The 21640-nt window shown below is 56.8% G+C and overlaps 1 protein-coding gene across 2 annotated transcripts; it reads left to right on the top strand.

Moving 5' to 3' along the window:
• Positions 1–4108: 4108 nt before the first annotated feature.
• On the top strand, positions 4109–19962 carry IGSF9 (immunoglobulin superfamily member 9; the record flags this gene model as incomplete). Of its 2 annotated transcripts, none has more annotated exons than XM_079697005.1 (20): positions 4109–4166; positions 4404–4592; positions 9460–9612; positions 10574–10728; positions 10963–11080; positions 12687–12828; positions 12920–13058; positions 13169–13300; positions 14519–14659; positions 15177–15293; positions 15505–15655; positions 15852–15975; positions 16229–16404; positions 16642–16892; positions 17102–17186; positions 17282–17458; positions 17659–17701; positions 18033–18884; positions 19125–19252; positions 19483–19962. In XM_079697005.1, the coding sequence occupies 20 exons, from the start codon at positions 4109–4111 to the stop codon at positions 19662–19664; spliced, it is 3513 nt and encodes a 1170-aa protein (XP_079553131.1). In that variant the 3' UTR covers positions 19665–19962. The 2 variants fall into 2 exon arrangements, with proteins under 2 accessions (XP_079553131.1, XP_079553130.1); XM_079697004.1 differs by having other exon boundaries at positions 12920–13065; positions 13158–13300.
• Positions 19963–21640: the final 1678 nt, after the last annotated feature.

Below are 21640 nucleotides of genomic sequence, written 5' to 3'. Positions count from 1 at the left end.
CTGTCCTGTATAAGTGATTTAAATCACCTCTTTACTGCGCTCCTCCTCATTAGAGAGGACGCCCATACCCTTTCTCTCCAGATGTATATTTCTACCTTTCTTCAGTCTTAAATACACTGTTTTTCTGTGTGCTCTCCCACTTGTGCTGTGTCTCTAATAATAAACTTTGTACCTGTTTTTACAGTTTTTGCCTCCTTGAAACATTCTTACTTTCAATGGAGGTAAGAGCCAGGGAACTTTGTCTCTAGTCTCTAGCCCCTGGTGGTCTGGCGGTTAGGATTCCTGGTTTTCATCCAGGCTTCTCAGTGTCAATTTCTGGGCAGAGAACTAAGATATCTCTTCAGGACCGCTCACCGATGTCCCTCGGAGTTCAGTGTGAGCCGTGGTTAGACCTATTCTGTTGGGTCTCTCCTGGTGTTGAGGCCATGATTGGGAATGGTGCACTCTGAGGGGCAGGACTTCAGCCCGGGGTGAGATCAGAGTGCTGCTTTTAGGGAAGGCTCCCAGGGCAGCACCCGGACAGACTTAAGACTGCTTAAGCCTGGTGGGGAAGGTGTCATGACCCTGCATCCCCAAGGTGGCACCAAGGTGAGGAGGTAGAAAGCTCTATGGGGCAGACATGCAAGATGTATTTTTGCCTGCTGTTGAAGTTTCCAAGGGGGTGGGTGTGATGGAGCCCCAGCTGGGTCTGATTCCAGCTCTGTCCTGTGCTAGACAGGAAGTCTTAGGCAGGTGACGACATCTTGTGGAGCCTCAGTTTTCTTATTAGTCAAACGGAGCCATACCTACTTCTGAGGGTTTCTGTACAGGTTACATAAGAGCCTTGAAGGGCTTCCCTGGTGGCGCAGTGGTTAAGAGTCCACCTGCCAATGCAGGGGACACGGGTTCGAGCCCTGGTCCAGGAAGATCCCACATGCCGCGGAGTGACTAAGCCCATGCGCCACAACTACTGAGCCTGTGCTCTAGAGCCCGCGAGCCACAACTACTGAAGCTCGTGCGCCTAGAGCCCGTGCTCTGCAACAAGAGAAGCCACCGCAATGAGAAGCCCGCGCACCACAACAAAGAGTAGCCCCTGCTCCCCACAACAGGGGCGAAGACTCAATGCAGGGGAAAAAAAAAAAAAAAAAAAAAAGAGTCATGAAGAACGTAGTCCAGGATCTGGCTCCCTGTAGGGGTTCAGTAAATGATCACTTATTTCATTCCTCCTCTCTCAGTCTCCCGTGCCAGGATGTCTCTCCCCTCTGGGCCCGTTTCTCTGGGTGGTTGGTGCTGGTAGCTAACTTGGCAACCTCAGGCTGGGAGCGCCGCCTTCCCCTCTGCACACTGTGGGCGGGCCTGGGCAAGATTTGGGAGCTCGCCAGCGCAGACAGGTATTTCCAGTCCAGCCAGAGAAGAAATGTGTGGAGGTGGGAATGGGGATGGGGGAGGAGATCAGAGGAGCGGGGTGGATCCCCTGGGAGGAGGGCGGGGAGTCCTGCTCCCCGCTTGGTGCTTCTGCCCCCGGGCTCAGATTTCAACCCTAGCTGCCACTTCTGCGGTTAAGCCCGTTAGGGGAGGGGAGAGAGTCCAAGGTGGCTTACACAGGAAGGAAGGTGTGCAAGGAACCAGCTGAGGGCCGGCTCCTGCGACGCCGGGAGCCCGGGACCTGACCGGCGTAGCCCCTCAAGCTTGCGGCGGGAAGCGGCCAACCGGCCTTTCCACCCTTCGTTGTATCGAGCTCCACCAGGGGGCGACCCGGGCCCACGTGCCACCCAGTCCTGCTCTCTCGAAACTACAACTCCCAGGCCGCTTGGGGGTCGCTCCCGCCTTGCCTCGCCTTCTCCTCGCTCCAATTGGCCGCCGCGGAAGGGGGATTGGCGGTCTCCAGGGCGACCAGCTGCGCTCCGGGCATCCGAGGCTGGGAGGCGGGTCCGCCCCCTATTGTGTAGCTGGAAGAGTGGAGCGGAGCGGTGCGGAGCAGGTGAGGGCGGGAGCGCCCTGGGGGCAATGGAACGGGGTGCCTGCGGGGGGATGGAGAACAGTGCGGGAGTTATGGGGGACAGGAAAAAGCGGGGGACTTGTGGAGAGAAGTGGAATTCTTTGGGGAGCAGAACTAGGGGAGTTCTGGGGAGTGAAGTGGAATTCTGAGTGGGTGGATGGGTGGGTGCTCCTGGAGAAGTGGAGGAGTTCTGGAGGTAATGAGTGTGCCTGGGGTGGGGGTGGGGGTTTGGTGGGTTCCAAAAATAGAGAGAAGTTCCAGGGGTCCGGAGAAGGCGAGGGAGAAGGGAATTGGGGGCGGGGTACCAGAAGTGTACTGTGGGCTGAGGCAAGAGAATTCGAGGGAGGGAAATTCCAGGGAAGAGAGGATAGGAGAAGTGGGTGAGTGGCGATTCGGGAGGAGACAGGGAGTTCCTTGAAGCGGAGAGGACCTGGTGCAATTGGAGATCAGGTGCGAAAAATAGGAATTTGGGGTGTGGGAGTTGTGAGAAGTGGGGATAACTGGGATGGGGGAATGAGAGAGTACTGGGTGGGGAGACTATTAGGTGAGGACGTAGTGGCGACAGAAGAGTTGGAAGGATCTTAGGAAAAACGGAGGAGTTCTGGGCAAACCTGGATACTGAGGTTTTCAGAAAACTGAGCCAGGAGGGAACTGGGGGTTCCTATGCATTTGGAAAAAGATATGTCCATGAGGTGGCTGGGGACAGTGGGAAGCAAGGGGGATGGATGTTTGCTGGTGAGTAATCAGGAGTAAGACGTTCAGGGCCATTCAGTACAGGCAGGGATCAGGCTGAGGGACATGGAGGATGTTTTATAGCCCATTCCGAACTGTGAAGCCAAGAGTGGGGTGGAGGCCCGCAGAGCAGAGTCCACTTGGATCTGCCAGGTCCAAGGCAGCACCGCCCCCCCCCACCACCACCCCCAGCCCGCTGTGACTTCCTTAGATGCTCAGGGGCTGGGGCTGTCAAGAGTTCCTCCCCTCCATGGCCCAGGGCTCACTTTGTACACCCTAGGGACTGGTTGACTTTTTAGCTTCTCATGGACCATGCCCCTGGGATTAGTGAAGGGGGAGCCTAGCAAACCTTAGGCCCCGAAGATATTGGAGGGAGAGTAAGCGGGAGGAATTGGGTTAAGGCACTTGGGTCATGGTGTCTGGCAGAGGGAGGGCTGCCTGTCAGCATCAAGAAGAGGAAGTGGCGCCAGCCGCCAGCCCCAGGACCTGTCCAGACCTGGAGGATGCTGCCTGGGCCCCCCATACCAGCAGATGGGGAGGCAATCTTCCTCTCCCAAGTGTCTGACTCATTCACGACTAAAGCAGTATTGGGAGGCTGATGGAGAAAGAGGTACAGGGCCTCCAGCTTGCAGGGTTCACAGAGGCTGGAGAAATGAGGCAAGGATTTGTGCTCTGGGGCCACTTTCTCTGGGTTTTCATCCAGGCTTTGCCCTTAACTGGCTCTGTGCGCCTGAGCAAAGCTCTGAGATACCCAAGGTCCTTATTTGTCACCGTGGGGTGGAGGCGATAATACTGGTTCTACCTTGCTATCTGCTACCTTGTTATCAGCGTCAGGACTAAGGAAAGAAGAGGGAGAAGAGGCTGGGCTGTGGGGGCTCTTCATGTCCCATACTTCCCTGAGAAGTCCTTTTCCAAGTGTGTAGGAACCCAATTTCCCTCCTGGCTCATCTTTCCAAGAGCCTTAGTAACCTGGGTATCCCCAGAATTCCTCTGCTTTTTCTAAGGTCTTTCCAACTCTGCTCCCCACATGTCCTCATCTGTCTGGTCTCCCCACCCGGCACCCTCACCCCAGCCCCTCCCCCACTCATCTGCTCTCCTCTCTCCTTTTTCTGCCTTTGCTCACCTCCAGCTTTTCTCTAACTCGGGGTTTCTTCTGGTTTCCAACATTGGCCCACTCTGCATGTTGCCTTGCATTTTGCATCTAGATCTGGCGGTGCTCCAGAGGACGGCTTCATCAGGTGTTACATGAGCCAAGCCCTAACTGTCCAGAAGAGTGAGAGCTGACCCCTGTTACCCAATCAGAAGGATTGACAGGGCTTGCTGGGCTGTGCAGTTCCCTGGGCCCCTCCGTCTGGGCCCCTGTGGATAGGAGGGGCCGGGCGAGCAGGCAGCTGGGCTATGGTTTGGTGCCTCAGTCTGGCCATCCTCAGCCTGATCATCAGCCAGGGGGCTGACGGTGAGCTGGACTTCCTGGGCTCCGGAACTCCCTGTTGGCCTTGGGGTGGGTGGTGGTCCCCTGGGGTTCTCTGTGCGCAGGTCAGCGGAGGGGAGGAACAGCACTGGTTCTGCAGAAGTTCGAGGATTTCCTCAACCACTTCACAAAGGCCTGGGGAGCCCACAAAGATAGAGGGTATCTCCCCTCCCAGCCCTGATTCTGGCCCTCTGCTGTGTCCTCATGCCACCTGCCCTGCAGGTCGAGGGAAGCCTGAGGTGGTGTCGGTGGTGGGCCGGGCCGGGGAGAGTGCGGTGCTGGGCTGTGACCTGCTGCCCCCGGCTGGCCGGCCTCCTCTGCACGTCATCGAGTGGCTGCGCTTTGGATTCCCGCTTCCCATCTTCATTCAGTTCGGCCTCTACTCTCCCCGCATCGACCCTGCTTACGTGGGTAAGGCTTATCCTCATGTGGGAGGTCGGGAGGTGTCCCCAACAAAGGTGGACTGGGTAGAGTGGGAACAAGACCTCTTCTTAACAGCTCTGTGCCTGTCCCTGTCCCGACCTCATCTCCAGCTCCACTGCCTGAACTCTGCTTAACAAGCATGGCCCTGCTCCCAAGCAGTGTTCATTCATTGAAGGATTCATTCATTTACACACACACACACACACACACACACACACACACACATGTGGTCTCTTTAAAACTCCACATGGTCTGTTCCAAAAGAGATCCTGCAGCCCTATTCCAAGTGTCCATCCTAATTCTCTAATCACTCTTTCTAGAGCTCATGAAACCTCCCAGACCATCCTGATCCTCCCTATTCTCCCTACTTGGCCCTCTCCTGGGCCCTGGCTCCGCTGTCTTCTCACTGCCCTGCCCTCCTCCTCCCCTACTTCCTTAAATGCTAGTTTGGGTGTTCTAGGCTTCTAGGGAGTGGGCTGATGGGGCAGCAGGGTGGGTGGGTTTACGACCTGTCTGCTTCTCCACTGCTTCTGATTCTGGGTACAGCAGAGTTTGTGCACGGACAGGGTGGGCTGGGGATGGACCAGGCTCCCCTAAAGATCAGCAAATGGATGGAGCTGGGCTGGTTTCCTGCTTCAGTTGGCTTCTGTATGGACTTAAAATAGTGTCTAGGCCTCCCTAGGGGCCTTCTCCTGTGCCCCAGCTGGCTCCCTCGAAAGGCTCAGCTTCCTCCTAATCCACGATGGAGCCTTAATCTGAGCGGTTTAGTGCAGGTCTCTGAGGGCAGTGTGTGGGAGAGCCTAGGGCTGGGGCTGGGGATGCTGGGGAGAGAGTCTGGCTGCCTCCTCTTCAGAGGGGAAGCCCAGGAAAGGCCACCTGGGAGGACGTCGATGGGGGCAGGGGGACCCCCTCCCTTTTCCCTCTTTAGTTTGAATCCTGGGAGAAGCCACAGGATTGGCTGAGCTGTCACTGAGGGGCAGGCTGAGCAGAGAGGGGAGGAGGCTCAGGCAGGTGCTGCAGAGGGGAAGAGTTTATTTTCAAACTGGGGGCAGTTGTTGGCAAACAGCCTGGTGGGAGCGTATGTGTCTGCACAAGCCCCCGGAGAACTCATGAAAGCGGGGCCCCAGTTAGGACAAGTGGAGAGACAACGGCTGTGCCCATCAGCCCTCCCTGCCTCTGCCCGCCGGGCTGGGAGGGGCTGGGCTGCCAGGCTGAGGCTCCGCAGAGGCAGAACATTGCCCGACTGACAGCAGGGCAGGGGGAGGTGGAGGACAGGGGAGAGAAGGGCTTTTCCTGGGCTTCCCCCAGGGAGATGTGCAACTCTCCTCCCCCCGCACCCCCTGCCCTCCGTCCTGTCTTGAGGTCCCTCAGGCAGACAAACCACTGGACGGTAGCCACTTTGCTACCTGTGGGCTTTCTTTCTGTCTCTGTGGTGTTCCTTTGAGCTGCAAGTCTTTCTTCCTGCCCCTGCCCTTCATGCCCACCCCTGCCCCAACTCTGGAGCTCCTGGTCGGGCAGGGCTAGTCTGGGGAGTCAGGGCCCTGGGGAGAGGCCCCTGCACCCATTAACCCTTTTACTGCCTCCCAGTGTGGAAGGGGCCTCTCAGCCTTTGTGTAGGGGACTCTGAACTGCAGTTGCTAGGCAACGGGAGGTGAAGGTTGCTAAGGACAATGCTGTCCTGTCATAAACCCTCTGGGCAAGCGAAGGGGAGATGGCCTGGGACTGTGTGTGTGAGGCCTGTGGCGTAGAATGTGGGAGGGACCATGAGAGAGACTGGAGCTTCAGGGATTACACTGAAGAGAAGGCTTCCAATCTTTGAGGACCCTAGAATCCATCTAGCAGAGGAGACTGGATTTATAGACTAGTACAAAAGCAGTAAAAAGCAGTATAAAACAAGCCAGGACTTAAATCCTAGGATGAAGTTAGCTGCTGTACGTAAAGAACCCAGCACAGAGCCTGTACAGAGTGCCTGCATGCTGTGAAACCGTGACTAGGCGTGCAGAGGAAAGAGGGTCCACTTCCTCTACACCTGCTTTCCTGGGGTGGATCTTAGATCAGCTCTTCTAATTCATGGGACCAGCTTTTGGTCTTCGACTTCTGTGCTATATTTCTTGGGAGTTTCAAGATACCCCATGTGGCAGAAGGGACATGAATTTTCTCTCTGTCCAGAGTCATTTGATACAAATCAGTTATCTTATCCTCCATTTAGAACAACCTAGCTCCCTCCAATCATCTCCCCTCACTACCTTTAGCCTTGCATACTCTCTGCAGAGTCACCTCTTCCCGGAAGCCTTCCATACTCCTCTTGCTCCTTAGCCTCTTGGAATATTTTTTAAGCTTCTATGTGTATATGAACTTGCACATGTCCATGAGTGTGGATTCCCTGCCTTCCTAGAGCTTGCAAGAATGGGGACTGTGTCTCCTTCCTCTATACTCCCCTGCACGTGGGGAGGTCCAAAGACACTCAGGCTCTGGCTCTGCGGGTGGAGGGGGGCCCAGGACTCAGGAGGATACAGGACGGCCTGCCCCTGGCCAGCTTCCTGTCCTTCTGTGACTCTACAGGTCTAGCCATTCATACCTCACAGAAAAGTTAGGACATACTCTATGCTTTATTAGATGTTCTGATCAACAGACATTTGGAGCTGTTACCCATTGGCTACCAACATCCCCCGAGTGAGAATATACTGATTATGCTCAGTGATAAGTGCCCTGAGCGTCACTTGATCCTCACACTGGTGTGCAAGGGAGAGTGTGCTGCATCATGAGAAAGAAGGCCTGGCTGTATCACTGAGTAGCTTACTGGAAAGAAGCTTAACATCAGTTCCTTCCTCTATAATGGAATTCTTGGAAGGATTAAGTATGGTGACAATGCCTACTATTACATGGCCCATATCCCAAACTCTATTTCCCTTCCCTCTTCTTCCTTCTTTGTAGCGACTGAAGATCACCATAATGAAAAGTTGCCATCACACGGGATGTAGTAGAGGTTGCAGGGAGTTCCCCGGTGGTCTAGTGGTTAGGATTCTGGGCTTTCACTGCCATGGCCGGGGTTCAATCCCTGGTTGGGGAGCAAGCCACGTGGCGCAGCCAAAAAAAAGAAAAAAGAAAAAAGAAGAGGTGGCAGTGGGGTCTGCGGGGGTCCCATGGCCAGGCAGTTTAGGGTTACTGAGGAATCCCACTGGTGGGAGGAAGGGTGTGATCATATTCAATATTTACCTGCATGACCCAGGCTTATCTTCTAGGTGGGGATTTAAACACCTAGCCCTTTAAGCAGCTCCACCCTTTCTAGAGAATCTGCACCCTTGGACCTCATTCTTGGAAGAAAAAAGTCCCTTGCCTATGAGCACAGCGCCAGCCTCAGCCTGATCTTCTCCTCTTTTTTCCTGATGGCTTCAGGCCCCCCACAGGTTTTGATTCTATTTCAGAAAGGTGAACGCTAGAGGTAGAATGCAAGCAGATCGGAGGGGGCGAGTGTGTGAGCAGCTTCAGATTGCCCAGTCTTAGAACGGGCTAAGTAGGGGCACAGTCTGGTTGCCTTTGCTTGGCATAACCCACAAGAATTAGAAAATGTCAGTTGTCCCTATCAAAGGTCAAGGCGGGGTGGGTAGCTGATGAATGTGGAGGGCGGGAGGCTGGAGGCAGCGGGACCTCTTTGTGGACTGTTGGCGTAACCCAGGTGAGAGATGCTATGGGACTAAACTAAAGAGAAGGTGGTAGAGAGGGAAACAGCATCTACGAGGTAGAATTGAAAGGCTTACTGAACAAGCAGATGTGGGGTTAATGGGGAGAGCAATCTAGGTGACACCAGGTTTCTGGTAGGGTGATGTGCATGATGGCACTGTTCACTAATACAGGGGAGAAGAAGGAGAGGGTGTGTCATCAGGTGAGGGATGGAGCCAAGGTTGAATGCAGGCTGCTGATTTCAAATCATGAGCTCATTCATTTGTTCAACCATTTTTATTTAAGCACCCGCTGATGCCAGGCACCATGCTGCCTGCCTTCCATACACCCTACCTGGATTTTTTGTCTCTGATTTTATAGATGAAGAAGTTGATGTTGAGAGAGAAGTTAAGTGATTTGGCCAAAGAAGTAAATGGCAGAGCTGGAGGCTAGGTCTCTGTGGCTCCCAAGTGTGTGCCTTGCTCACTAGGCTGCACTGCCAGGGACCCACGAAGCTGTCTGGGGTGCAGGGCTCCAGTCAGGGTGGGAGGGCGCTGTCTGCTTGCACTGGGGCTGGGTGCTTTGTGGAGCTCTATGTAGTCTGTCAGCCGGGGCTTGGATGCCCTGGAGCGTGAGGGGATAGGGTGAGGAGGCTGCTGACCTTGCTGCCTGGCTGGTTTGGACTCTGGCCACCCTAAGGCGCTTAGGCCGCTGATAATAGCCCTGGTGGATTAGGGGCTTTGGTAGGCGAGGTGTGGATCCCAAACACAGCTGTGGTTTCTGGGCACCGAGTCCTCTGGCAGGAGTACTCCCGGGACCCCCCTTACAAAAAGAGCTCAGGGATGGGCAGATTCTGTATGAATCCAGAGGAGACTTAAGTGTTGGCTCTTCAAGCCCCTTCCCCCTACAGTCCTGGAAGCTGGGCGTAGTTCAGTGTCCACCTGCTGCTGCTCTGGTTTCTCTTTGTCTAAGCTGGGTCCCAGCTGCTGAAAGGCAGGAGCCATCAGAGGGGCTGAAGGGAGAGATCTGCCCTCAGTGACCCCAACCCCATCTGTGCCTCTCTGGACCCCACTCTTTCAGGGTAACTGGGAGACACTGAGCCTGTTCTTGACGTCTGAGAATGACCAGTGTGACCAGGGGCCTGGGGCTCCCATGGGGTCCCTTCAGCACCCTTGATCCAGGGCTCCTCCCCCAGGGCGTGTCCGGCTTCAGAAGGGGGCATCTCTCCAGATCGAGGGGCTCCGGGCTGAGGACCAGGGCTGGTACGAGTGTCGCGTGCTCTTCCTGGACCAGCACAGACCCGAGGACGACTCTGCTAACGGCTCCTGGGTGCACCTCACAGTCAATTGTATGAAGCTGGGAGCAGGCACGCGGTGGAGGAGGGAGGGGAGGGGAAGGAGGAGGGAGGGGAGAGGAAGGAGGGGGAAGGGGAGGGGAAGGAGGGGGGAGGGGAGGGGAAGGAGGAAGGAGGGGAGGGGAAGGAGGAGGGAGGGGGAGGAAGGAGGGGAAGGAGGAGGGAAGGGAGGGAAGGAGGGGGGAGGGGAAGGAGGGGGGAGGGGAAGGAGGAGGGTGGGGAGGGCAAGGAGGGAGAGGGGAGGGGAGGAGGGCAGTCCCGATGCCCCACACTTGCTGACACCCCTTGTTTGCTGGCTCCCTGTTTGCACCTTACCCCTGCCACCCCGACTCCTGCCCTTTCAGTTCCTCAAACCTAAATCCAATCATCCTACTCAGCTGTTAGGAACTTCCTCTTCCTCTCTCTTCCCTGCACCTGCCTCCCTGGCCAAGAGAGGGTAATGGGTAGGAGGGGATAAGGGGTTATTGAGCCCTGAGTGAAACATCACTCACATATATACAACATTTTGTTTTTTCAAAACACCTTTGAACCCAGTACCTCATGAATTCTGTCTCAACCCTAAGAAGCAAGGAGGTCATAATTATTCCCATTTCATAGATGGGGCATGGGGAGACTGGGTCATGCCACTGATTAGTGGCAGAGCAGTCTAGAACTCAGGTCCCCTGACTCCCAGGACAGTGCTTTTCTAGAGGGCACCTAGCTCTCTCCCAGCTCTGAACACCCAGCCTGGTGGTCAGCTCCCTCACCAACTCTGCAGGCCAGTGGGGAAACGGGCTTGTGCATCCTTACTGGGTCCTGGGTGCAGCAGACAGGGTGGCCCTGGGTTGGGGATTCCTATGAAGCTGGTGGGCTGATGGGCTGAAGGCTGAGGCCCTGATCTGCCTCCCTGGTCCTCGGATGCTGCTCTTTGGGCTGATGGCCCCTCTGGCAATCCCTGACGCCTCTCTCCTTGCAGCTGCCCCTCAATTTCTGGAGACGCCTCCCCAGGTGCTGGAAGTGCGGGAACTGGAGCCTGTGACCCTGCGTTGCGCGGCCCGCGGCAGCCCCCAACCTCGTGTGACTTGGAAGCTCCGAGGACAGGACCTCGGCCAGGGCCAGAGTCAGGTGCAAGTGAGTCCCAGGGCTGGACAGGGTGCGCCAGATAGAGTGTGAGGCAGTTAGTGGCCTGGGAGCGGGGCTGGAGGCCAGGAGGTTGGGAGACGTGCCTGAGGAGGGGTCTGGCATTGGCTTCCCTGAGCCCAGCACGCTGCCTCCCTCTGCTGGCCAGCCTCGGAAGTGCGGGGTCTGAGGCCCGCCTTGGGCAGGGGAGACACAAGGGTCCTTCCTCACCCACTCTGATTCTAGGTGCAGAACGGGACGCTGCGGATCCGGAGGGTGGAGCGAGGCAGCTCCGGGGTCTACACCTGCCAAGCCTCCAGCACTGAGGGCAGCGCCATCCACGCCACCCAGCTGCTGGTGCTAGGTGCTGTCTCTGGGGAGGGCCGGGAAACAGGACACACGTGAGAGGACTGACCTGTGGCTGGAGGTGCACACAGCCAGCAGCGGGGCGGGGGAGGCTTGTGCCTGAGGGCAGGGGCCCATGGAGAAGGAGGGAGCTCCCAATGCAGGCTCTTCCTCTAAAACCAGCGTCTTGCCTGTAAAAGGATCAGTGAATGGAGATAGATATTTAGTGCCAGCAATGTGGTATAGTGAGAAGGGCATGAGTGCTGGTGTTGGACCATGAGCCATGGAACCCCCTTGACCTCCAGTTTCCTCATCTATACAAAGAGGTTCCTATGTTTCTCGCAGGACTGTTACAAGAATTAGGTTCAGACGAGCACAACGATCATAGTAATTCCTGGCCAAGCCCTTCCCCTTAGAAAGAAAGCTGAGAAGTAGACTCTGCCTTCATGGAGCCTCTTATCCACAGGGGGAAATAAGACGCAGTGGCGAAGTGCTGCTCTCCTGGGTACTGTGGGAGAGGCAGTGCTGGGCAGTGGTGTAGGGTGAAGTCTGGTGTTGAGAAGGCCTGAGTATGAATTTGCCTTCCCCGCTCATCTCGGGCAAGTCACCTCACAGTCTCTCTGCCTCTGAGCCTTCATGTCTTCACCTATGAAGTGGAGACTAATTTCTACCACAAAGGGCTCTTGGGAAGATTAAATGAGAATAGTGCAGGTAAGGTGCTCAGCTATGCCCGGCATGCCTGTAAGCGCTCTATACACCAACTCATATCATTACCACTTATTACTGACCACTCACACAGTAAGAGCCCAGAGAAGGGAAACAGCAGTGCAGCTGCAGATGCTAGAGACAGTTTGGCAGGGGCTCTGTGGCCTGGCCAGGCTCTCAGGGAAGAGCATTCTAGACTGTGGGTTCAGAGAGCAAAGGCATGGAGATGGGAGTGAGACTGGCATAGGCACAGTGAGCTGCCCATACTGACCTGAAAGAGTTCACAAAGACTTGACATATGAAAAGATAGTTGGCCAGGCAGGGGTTACAAGGGCCCACAGGGCTGGGTCAAGAAGTTTGAGCTTAATGTGCTAGGAGCCAGGAGCTGTTGTGGGTTCTTGAGTAGACGTGTTCTGTGGCCAAAGGTGGGGGGGGGCATTTCTGCATGAATGGCCATCAGAGTGGCAGTGATGGTGGAGCCTGGAGTCAGGGATTGCTGCAGCATCTTGGGGTAAGGTACTGGGTACCCGGATTAAGGTAGGAGACATAGAGGTGATTTCAGATGTGACAGATGAGGGATGGAAAGGGTAGTGAGTGTAAAGGTGTAAAGGGTGATCAGAGGGGTAAAACTGATTCCCCCTCCCCAACACACACACACACACACACACACACACACACACACACACACGAGAAACTAGGTGAATGGAGGTGATGGGAAGGGGAGCTGGCCAGGGCAGAGGAAGGGTTAAATAAATAGGGTGTTAAATAAAAGGGTTAGGACCTGCTTCCATTCCCAAGGCTTTGTAGCAACCAGCCCTGTATTCCAGAGAGCGGACCTGGGAAGAACTGTAGAAGTGACCCTCAGGGTTCCTGGAAGACTGGGCTGAGGCCTCCCCTTCCCCGTGTGCTCCTCCCGACAGGACCCCCAGTCATCGTGGTGCCCCCCAAGAACAGCACGGTCAATGCCTCCCAGGATGTTTCCCTGGCCTGCCAGGCTGAGGCGTACCCCGCTAACCTCACCTACAGCTGGTTCCAGGACAGCACCAATGTCTTCCACATTAGGTGGGGCATGGGGTGGGGTGGGTGTGGGGAACTGATGGGCAGTCTGAGTCCAGCAAGGCCTGGACCCCCCTGCCCACGTGCCATACTGCAGCCGCCTGCAGCCCCGAGTGCGGATCCTGGTGGATGGCAGCTTGCGGCTGCAGGCCGCCCAGCCTGATGATGCAGGCCGCTACACCTGTGTACCCAGCAATGGCCTTCCACGCCCACCCTCGGCCTCTGCCTACCTCACTGTTCTCTGTAAGCCTGACCCCAGCTCCCTCCTCAGACTGCTCTCCTCCCCTGGGCCAGGCCAAACTCCTCCCCGACAACTTGCCACTGCTTCCCCCCAGACCCTGCCCAGGTGACTGCCATGCCTCCTGAGACACCCCTGCCCATGGGCATGCGGGGGGTGATCCGGTGCCCAGTTCGTGCCAACCCCCCACTGCTCTTTGTCAGCTGGACCAAGGATGGGCAGGCCCTGCAGCTGGACAAGGTACAGGCTTGGGGCAGGGGATAGAGGGCTTAGCTTGGTGATATTCTAGCCAGGACAGCTGGGGTGGCATTAGATCAATTCAGTGAATGGGGAACATGCTGTGTAGGTTGTCACATGGGGAGCAGGAGCAGAGACACCCATGCCTACAGGGGGCAACACAGCTGTGCAGACACTCTGCTAGAAGGCCAGGAGGCAGCGAGCACCTTCCTCTTAGGACTGGTTGAGGATAGATCAGCAACAGCTTCTGGGACTCTGGTGATGGGCCTTGAAGGGTAGAGAGACATTCCATGCAGAAACCAGGGCCCAGAGGCAGGAAACAGCATAGTGCATTTATGGTATAATGAGTCTACCAGCTGGGGGGGAGCTACAGTGCCTATGGGGACGTGACTGGTGCAGAGAAATCTGGAAAGACTGGTTGGGACCAAAAGGAGGAAGTATGGATGCCAAGTTAATATTACCTCATTCCACGGTGATTGAGATCTTTTGTTTATCGGCAAAGACCACAAATTCCTTGTGGGCTAGTATTTCATCTTTTTAATCCTAGTCTCCCCAGGGCTACTGCAACTGTTGTGGTGCTCAATAAATTTTTGTCTAAGGTTTAAAAAAAGAAGTCCAAAGCCATTCGGAGGCAGTGAAGTTGCTTGGGCAACGGTGTGATAGGAATGGAGAGGAAGAGACTGGACAGACAGAGGGGGTACAGAGGCTATTGAAATGAGAGTGTGGGTGAGAGGTTACGAGGCCTGAGTTAGAAAGGAGGACATGAAGATAGATGGGACAAAAGGCCTTCCCAGGAGGACAGACGTGGGGCGTGAGACAGAGTGAGGAGTCGGATGTTAGCCTTTAACGCTGAACTAGGGAAGCCAGGAAGAAGAACCGATTTGGGGTGGAAGATGCAGGATGTAATCTCGGAGTGCTGGGAAGACAGCAGGCCGGGAGACCCACACTGCTCAAGCTCAACCCCAGGGTGTGCCGTGCACACTGGATTCCCTGTGAGTGGCTCTCCTGGAGTCTGCAGTCCCAGTCTTCACACCCATTGGTAGTGGCCCCTCTGTAGGAAAGAGAAAGGAAGGATGGAATTCACAGAGAGGTCTGGCCTAGGGGTAGGGTTGTGGCATCCTCTGCATAGATGTGGGTCCCTCCTGCGCATTGCCTCTCTCCATCTCTGGTCTGGCCTCCACTGAGTTTCTCTCTCTGGTTGTCATCTCCTCATGCCTCCAGTTCCCTGGCTGGTCCCAGGGCCCAGAAGGCTCCCTGATCATTGCCCTGGGGAATGAGGATGTGCTGGGAGAATACTCCTGCACCCCCTACAACCGTCTTGGCACTGCAGGGCCCTCCCCGGTGACCCGCGTACTGCTCAAGGTGAGGCTCGGGGTGGGGGCGGGGCAGTGGCAGCGGGTCAGGTGGCCGAAGATGTGAGCCTAGTGCTGACACCGGGCTGACAGAGGCGGGTGGGACAGACACATGTGGGGAGGTGGGGCGGGCTTCCCAGTCTGTGTTTCCCATGGTGGCCACGGCAGCAGCTATCAGATGCCATCACAGAGGTTTTTGCAGAGATGGTGCTGGGGAGGTGGGGCATCGGTCACCTCCACACAGTAAGATATCCTGCCTGCCCCGACCCTTTAACTTGGACCAGGCTGCCTTCCGCTCTAGAGGGAAGAGAGTGGGAAGCAGAGGGCAGGGTGAAGGGTGTTCTGAGAGGCCCTCGTCTCTCTAGTAATGTCCCTCCAGCTCCCCTGCTGGGGAACAGAGAGAAAGCTAGAGAGACACTGAGAGATGGAGACAGACGCAGCATGACGGGGGCCCCGCAGAGGGGAAGTAACGACCCTTAGACAGTAGGGTGAGAGAGCCCCCTCCCAATGCCAGATCTGGCTTACAGGCTCCCCCAGCTTTTCTAGAACGGCCCAAGGAAGAATATTTCCAAGAAGTAGGGCGGGAGCTACTCATTCCCTGCTCTGCCCGAGGAGACCCTTCTCCTACTATCTCTTGGGCTAAGGTAAGGCTCCTGACCCCACTCCTCCTGTATTCATGCCTGCTACGCCCCAGCCTCTCCACGCCCCTGGCCGTTCTGTGGGAGGGAGATGGTGGGGAGGAGAGGGCTGTCAGAGGCAGGGCGGGGAGGAAACTGGAGCTGCCCAGAGAGATGAGTGGCGCCCTTGGTGAGGGGTGGCTGCGTGTGTCCTCAGGGCTGACCAGTGGTTCTGTAGGTGGGCCGGGGGCTGCAGGGCCAGGCCCAGGTGGATAGCAACAGTAGCCTCATCCTGCGACCGTTGACCAAGGAGGCCCACGGGCGCTGGGAGTGCACAGCCAGCAATGCTGTGGCCCGAGTGGCCACCTCCACGAATGTCTACGTGCTGGGTTAGTGGGGGCAGAGCCAGCTGGAGGCAGCCATGTGGGAAGGAGACGGGAATAAATCATTTTGGGGGGCCCAGATGGGGGATCTTGGGTGGGGTGCCCCTGGGATGATGGGTGGAGGGCCGAAGCCCTAGTCTCCCCCTAGCTCTTTGCTGTCCCTCAGGAGCCTGACCATCATCCCTCTGTTCCCCCCACCCAGGCACCAGCCCCCACGTTGTCACCAATGTGTCTGTCGTGCCTTTGCCCAAGGGTGCCAATGTCTCCTGGGAGCCTGGCTTTGATGGTGGCTACCTGCAGAGATTCAGCGTCTGGTACACCCCATTGTGAGTGACCTGCCCCTGCCATCCCTCTCCCTCCAACACCCTGATTCTCTCTGGCCCTCTGCCTTTTCTCCCAGCCCTCTATCCCAGCCCTGCCCTAACTCTGCTGCCCGAGCTCCAGAGAATCTCAGGGATTCATGGCCCAGGTCCTGAGACCCCAGATGGTGGAAGGGAGGGGAGAGGTCAGCTCTCTGGACTCCAACCTTCCTGCTCTTCCTAGTAGGTGAGGTGCCCCCCATTTCCTTCTGTCCTCCAGGGCGAAGCGTCCCGACCGAGCCCACTACGACTGGGTGTCCTTGGCTGTGCCCATGGGGGCTGCTTACCTCCTAGTGCCAGGCTTGCAGCCCCACACCCAATACCAGTTCAGCGTCCTCGCTCAGAACAAGCTGGGGAGCGGGCCCTTCAGTGAGATCGTCTTGTCTGCCCCTGAAGGTGAGAGACCTCTTATCCGGAGCAGCAGACAAGGATAGGCAAGGGCTGTAGGGACCTGGGTGGGAGGGGGCAGAGGTGCTGGGCCGCTTGGGGGCCAGAGGGCTTTGTGGAAGAGGATCCAGGCTTGTCTTTAGGGGCTCTGGGAGAGCAGCTGGGCACCAGGGGATGTCGAAGGCCAGAGGAGCAGGGGAGGAGCACTGGAAATCCGGTCTTTACAAGCCTGTCTGTCCCATTCAGGGCTTCCTACCACACCAGCTGCCCCCAGTCCTCCCCCAACAGAGATGCTGCCTCCCCTGTCCCCTCCGAGAGGTCTGGTGGCAGTGAGGACACCCCGGGGAGTCCTCCTGCATTGGGATCCCCCAGAACTGGTCCCTAAGAGACTGGATGGCTACGTCCTGGAGGCACGGCAAGGCTCCCAGGGGTGGGAGGTGCTGGATCGGGCCGTGGCAGGCAGTGAAATGCAGTTGTTGGTGCCAGGACTTATCAAGGTAGGTGTGGGAGGTGGGCACAGGGAGGGTCCTCCCAGCAGCCCTCCAGCCCTCTGCTTCACTCCCCAAACCTGATCTCACCCTGATTTGACTATCCTCACCTCTGGCTGTCCACTTCACCCGTACCTTCCAACTGCAAAGTCTTTCCGAACGGGGTTGGGGGTGGGCAGTGCTGAGCCCTGACCCCCTTCCTGGACCCCAACCCCCAGGACGTTCTCTACGAGTTCCGCCTTGTGGCCTTCGCCGGTACCTATGTCAGTGATCCCAGCAACACGGCCAACGTCTCCACTTCTGGTGAGAATCTGGCAGGAGGGCAGAGCCCTGGGGATTGGGGGCTCGAAGCCCACTAAGTCGTGGACACCGACCCTCCCCCGTGGCCCTTTGCCCAGGCCTGGAGGTCTACCCCTCGCGCACACAGCTGCCGGGCCTCCTGCCCCAGCCAGTGCTGGCCGGCGTGGTGGGCGGGGTCTGCTTCCTGGGCGTGGCTGTCCTCGTGAGTATCCTGGCCGCTTGCCTTATGAACCGGCGCAGAGCCGCGCGTCGCCACCGCAAACGCCTCCGCCAAGGTAGGCCACCTGGGGCCCGGCCAAAGAAGGGCCCCGCCCCTCCATAAGCACCTCCTACCTGGAGGAGAAATCCCTCCCTCCTGGAGCGTGGGCCAGGTGTGTTCCCACAACCCGTGGTCCTGCTTCCCCACTGGCCTCCACTTTTCCCAGGCAGATGGGATTGGGCGCCTGTGTCACCTCTGGTTCTCCTGTCCTTACAGATCCACCTCTTATCTTCTCTCCGGCCAGGAAGTCAGCTCCCCAGTAAGTCCCTCCACTTCCTTGGCTTCCTTCTGCCTTCTGTGAGCACCAGGGCTCTCTGCTTCCTTTTCTGCACCTTGGGGAGGGGTAGGAGAGGTGGAACAGAAGTGAGAGGGAGGTAAGGATGGGAGTGCAGAGGCCCCAGCCTGGGGGCTGGTCCAGTGTTGCCTGTGCCTTCCCTCCACCGCTCCACCCCTCCACCATGTGGGTCCTTTTCTCCCTTGCTCTCCCTAGCTCTGCTCTGTTCTGCATCAAACCTCTCAAGGCCTGACCCTGGTTCCTGGGAGGGGGACTGGCCCCCTACCACAGACCCTGATCTCCTGTCCTTCCCCAGCTCTGCTTCGGGCTCGGGCAGTCCTGACAGCGTGGCGAAGCTGAAGCTCCAGTGTTCCCCAGTTCCCAGCCTGCGCCAGAGTCTGCTCTGGGGGGAACCCGCTGGACACCCCAGCCCCCCTCTGGATCCTCCACCTAGCCGGGGGCCCTTACCCCTGGAGCCCATTTGCCGGGGACCAGATGGGAGATTTGTGATGGGACCCAAGGTGGGGACCTCCCAAGAGAAGTCAGGCCCTGAGCAGGCTGAGCCTCGGACCCCAGCTCAGCGTCAGGCCAGGTCCTATGATGGCAGCAGCAGCCCCAGTGGGATGCCCCAGCCCCTCTGCATTGCAGACATCAGCCCTGTGAGGCCCCCTCCAGCAGCGCCACCCAGTTCCCTGCCAGGTCCAGGACCCCTGCTCCAGTACCTGAGCCTGCCCTTCTTCAGGGAGATGAATGTAGATGGGGACTGGCCCCCCTTGGAGGAGCCTGCTCCTTCCCCAGATTACATGGATATCCGGCCCCGCCCCACCTCATCTCTCCTCCACCCCCTGGACTCCTGCTCTGAGTTCCCCAGGGCAGCACTTCCTGGGGCCATGCTTGGGGTTGGGGCCTCCCCAGAGCCCCCGTACACAGCACTGACTGACTGGACACTGAGGGAGCGGCTGCTGCCAAGCCTTCTGCCTGCGGCGCCTCGGGGCAGCCTCACAAGCCAGAGCAGTGGGCGGGGCAGCGCCTCCTTCCTTCGGCCCCCCTCCACGGCCCCCTCTGCAGGAGGCAGCTACCTCAGCCCCGCTCCAGGAGACACCAGCAGCTGGGCCAGTGGCCCTGAGAGGTGGCCCCGAAGGGAGCATGTGGTGACAGTCAGCACGAGGTGAGGGCAGTCCCTGCCCAGCCCTGCCCTATCCAGATTCTCCCCACCCCTCTCCTATGCCGTCTGCCTTCTCTGCTCCATTCCCACCCTGGGACCAGGAGAGCTGAGGTCCTTTTGCTGAGGTCCAGAGATCTTCGGAGGAAACCCATGTCCCACCCTCAGCTTGGGGTCCCCGGGTTCAGGCTTTTCTGGCTACCCTCCATTGCTCCACCCATACCAAACATCTGTCCCTTTTAACAGGAGGAACACATCTGTGGATGAGAACTATGAATGGGACTCAGAATTCCCAGGGGACATGGAATTGCTGGAGACTCTGCACCTGGGCTTGACTGGCCCTCGATCCCGACTTGAAGCTGAGCCCGAGCTAGGTGTGGGAGCCCTCCAGAAAGGCAGGCACCCCTGGCCTTGCTGTCCTGCACCCACACCCTTAGGACCTAGTCAGTTCCCAGCCGGGCCCTGTGCCCCAGGCCCTCTCCTCTTGCTGTCTTGGCTTCTCTGCATTGGCAGGCCCTAGAGAGCTTCATGGTGCCGGTGAACCACAAGACTTCACCCAGGGAGCCTTAAGACTTCTTCCTTTCGTTATTCTGCCCTCTTGCAGGTGCAAAGACTCCAGAGGAGGGCTGCCTCCTGAATACTGCCCACACTCCTGGCCCTGAGGCCCGCTGTGCTGCCCTTCGGGAGGAATTCCTGGCCTTCCGCCGCCGTCGAGATGCTGCTAGGTTCCGGCTACCGGCCTATCGACAGCCAGTCTCCCACCCTGAACAGGCCACTCTGCTATGAATTCCCTAATGTGAGGCAGGGGGAAGGCACATGGACCCTGCAAAGAAGGCCCCCAGCAAGAACTAGCTCCAGCCTGGGACACTGCCGCTCCTCCTTTGGTGCTCAGGCACAGACCCTGACAGTGGGCTTAGTGTGGGATGTGCTGAGCCTCTAGAGTCTGGGGACTGGAACAGGGATCTTAGGTCTGCCCGTGTGTGTGTGTGTGTGTGTGTGTGTGTGTGTGTGTGCATGCGCGCGTGTGTGGTGTTTGTGGTGTGGGTGAGGTTTTTTTACAGGTGAATAAAGAAAGTGAAAATTTTCTGTGTGTCATCTGCTTTGAATTTGAGAGGGAGGTTGGAAAATCCCTGAACCCTAAAAAAGGAGGGTACTCTTCCTGAATGAATGGACGTACCTTCAATATCCATTCAAAAAGCATTTACTGAGTGCCTACTGAGGTCAGCTATTGAATGCCTACTGAGACCAGCCATTGAGCTAGATGCAGAGGAAGTACAAAGTTCACAAGACATGTCTGCTCTTGGGGAGTTCTTTCTGGTCGGTGAAGCAGGCAAGTAAAGAAATAGTTACAGGGCTTCCCTGGTGGTGCAGTGGTTGAGAGTCCGCCTGCCAATGCAGGGGACACGGGTTCGTGCCCTGGTCCGGGAAGATCCCACATGCCGCAGAGCGGCTGGGCCTGTGAGCCATGGGCGCTGAGCCTGCGCGTCCGGAGCCTGTGCTCCACAACGGGAGAGGCCACAACAGTGAGAGGCCCGTGTACCGCAAAAAAAAAAAAAAAAAAAAAAAAAAACGAAATAGTTACAGTATGATGTGATAAGTTCTGTGATAAAGTATGTGTTGGTTATTAAGGTAGCACGAAGGAAGGAGTCAGCAAACAGTGAATGCTTACAGCTTGAGCTGGGATAAATTGGGACGATTGAAGGCATCATCACAGGAAGTGAGAACAATGATAATAGCCACAGCTGAGCACTCACTATGTGCCAGGCACTGCTGTAAGCTCTTTACATGTATCATTTAATTCTCTACCACTCTGAGGTAGGTAGTGCTATTAGCTCTATTTTATAGACTAGGGAACTGAGGTGTACAGTGCTTTAGTAAGTTGCCCCAAAGTCACAAAGTTGGTGATGGATAGAGCAGGTGAGAAGTCAGTCAAGGGAGGAAACACATCCCAGGCAGAGGAACAGCCTGTGTAAAGGCACGGAGGATTCCTTGGCCTACCAGGGAATCACTGGAATATAGGGGTAGGGAGGATTGGGCAAGAGAGAGTGGAAAAGTGGGAAGGCACTGTTTTTTTTTAAATTATTATTTTTAAAATTTATTTTATTTTTGGCTGCATTGGGTCTTCGTTGCTGTGCTCGGGCTTTCTCTAGTTGCGTGGAGTGGGGGCTACTCTTTGTTGTGGTGCGTGGGCTTCTCATTGCAGTGGCTTCTCTTGTTGTGGAGCACGGGCTCTAGGCGCACGGGCTTCAGTAGTTGTGGCACGCAGGCTCAGTAGTTGTGGCTCGTGGGCTCTAGAGTGCAGGCTCAGTAGTTGTGGTGCACGGGCTTAGTTGCTCTGCAGCATGTGGGATCTTCCCGGACCAATGACCAAACCTGTGTCCCCTGCATGGCAGGCGGATTCTTAACCACTGCACTACGAGGGAAGTCCGGCACTGGCTGGTGATGCGCTTGAAAACCAGGCTCAACTGGGTCTTCTATCATCTATGAAGAACTCCACTGATGGATGTAAGCAGGGACTCCACCCCAGAAGGACTGCTCAACTGAAGCCTGAAAACAGGGAGGAGGGAGCCCTCCTTCAACCCCCAAACGAGGCTCTCCACCCTCAGAGACAGAACTGCCAGCCTCGTCCTCCACTGAGGGTTCTTTTGATCCCTCCAGGATTAAGAAGAGGTGCCAGGTCATAGAGGAGGAAATGAAGGGGAAATAAGTCAAGTCTGGGAACTTCCTTGGTGGCGCAGTGGTTGAGAATCCGCCTGCCAATG

Source organism: Hyperoodon ampullatus (assembly GCF_949752795.1).
Source record: "Hyperoodon ampullatus genome assembly, chromosome: 2".
Lineage (NCBI taxonomy): Eukaryota > Metazoa > Chordata > Mammalia > Artiodactyla > Ziphiidae > Hyperoodon > Hyperoodon ampullatus.
This window is presented reverse-complemented; position numbering and strand designations above follow the sequence as displayed.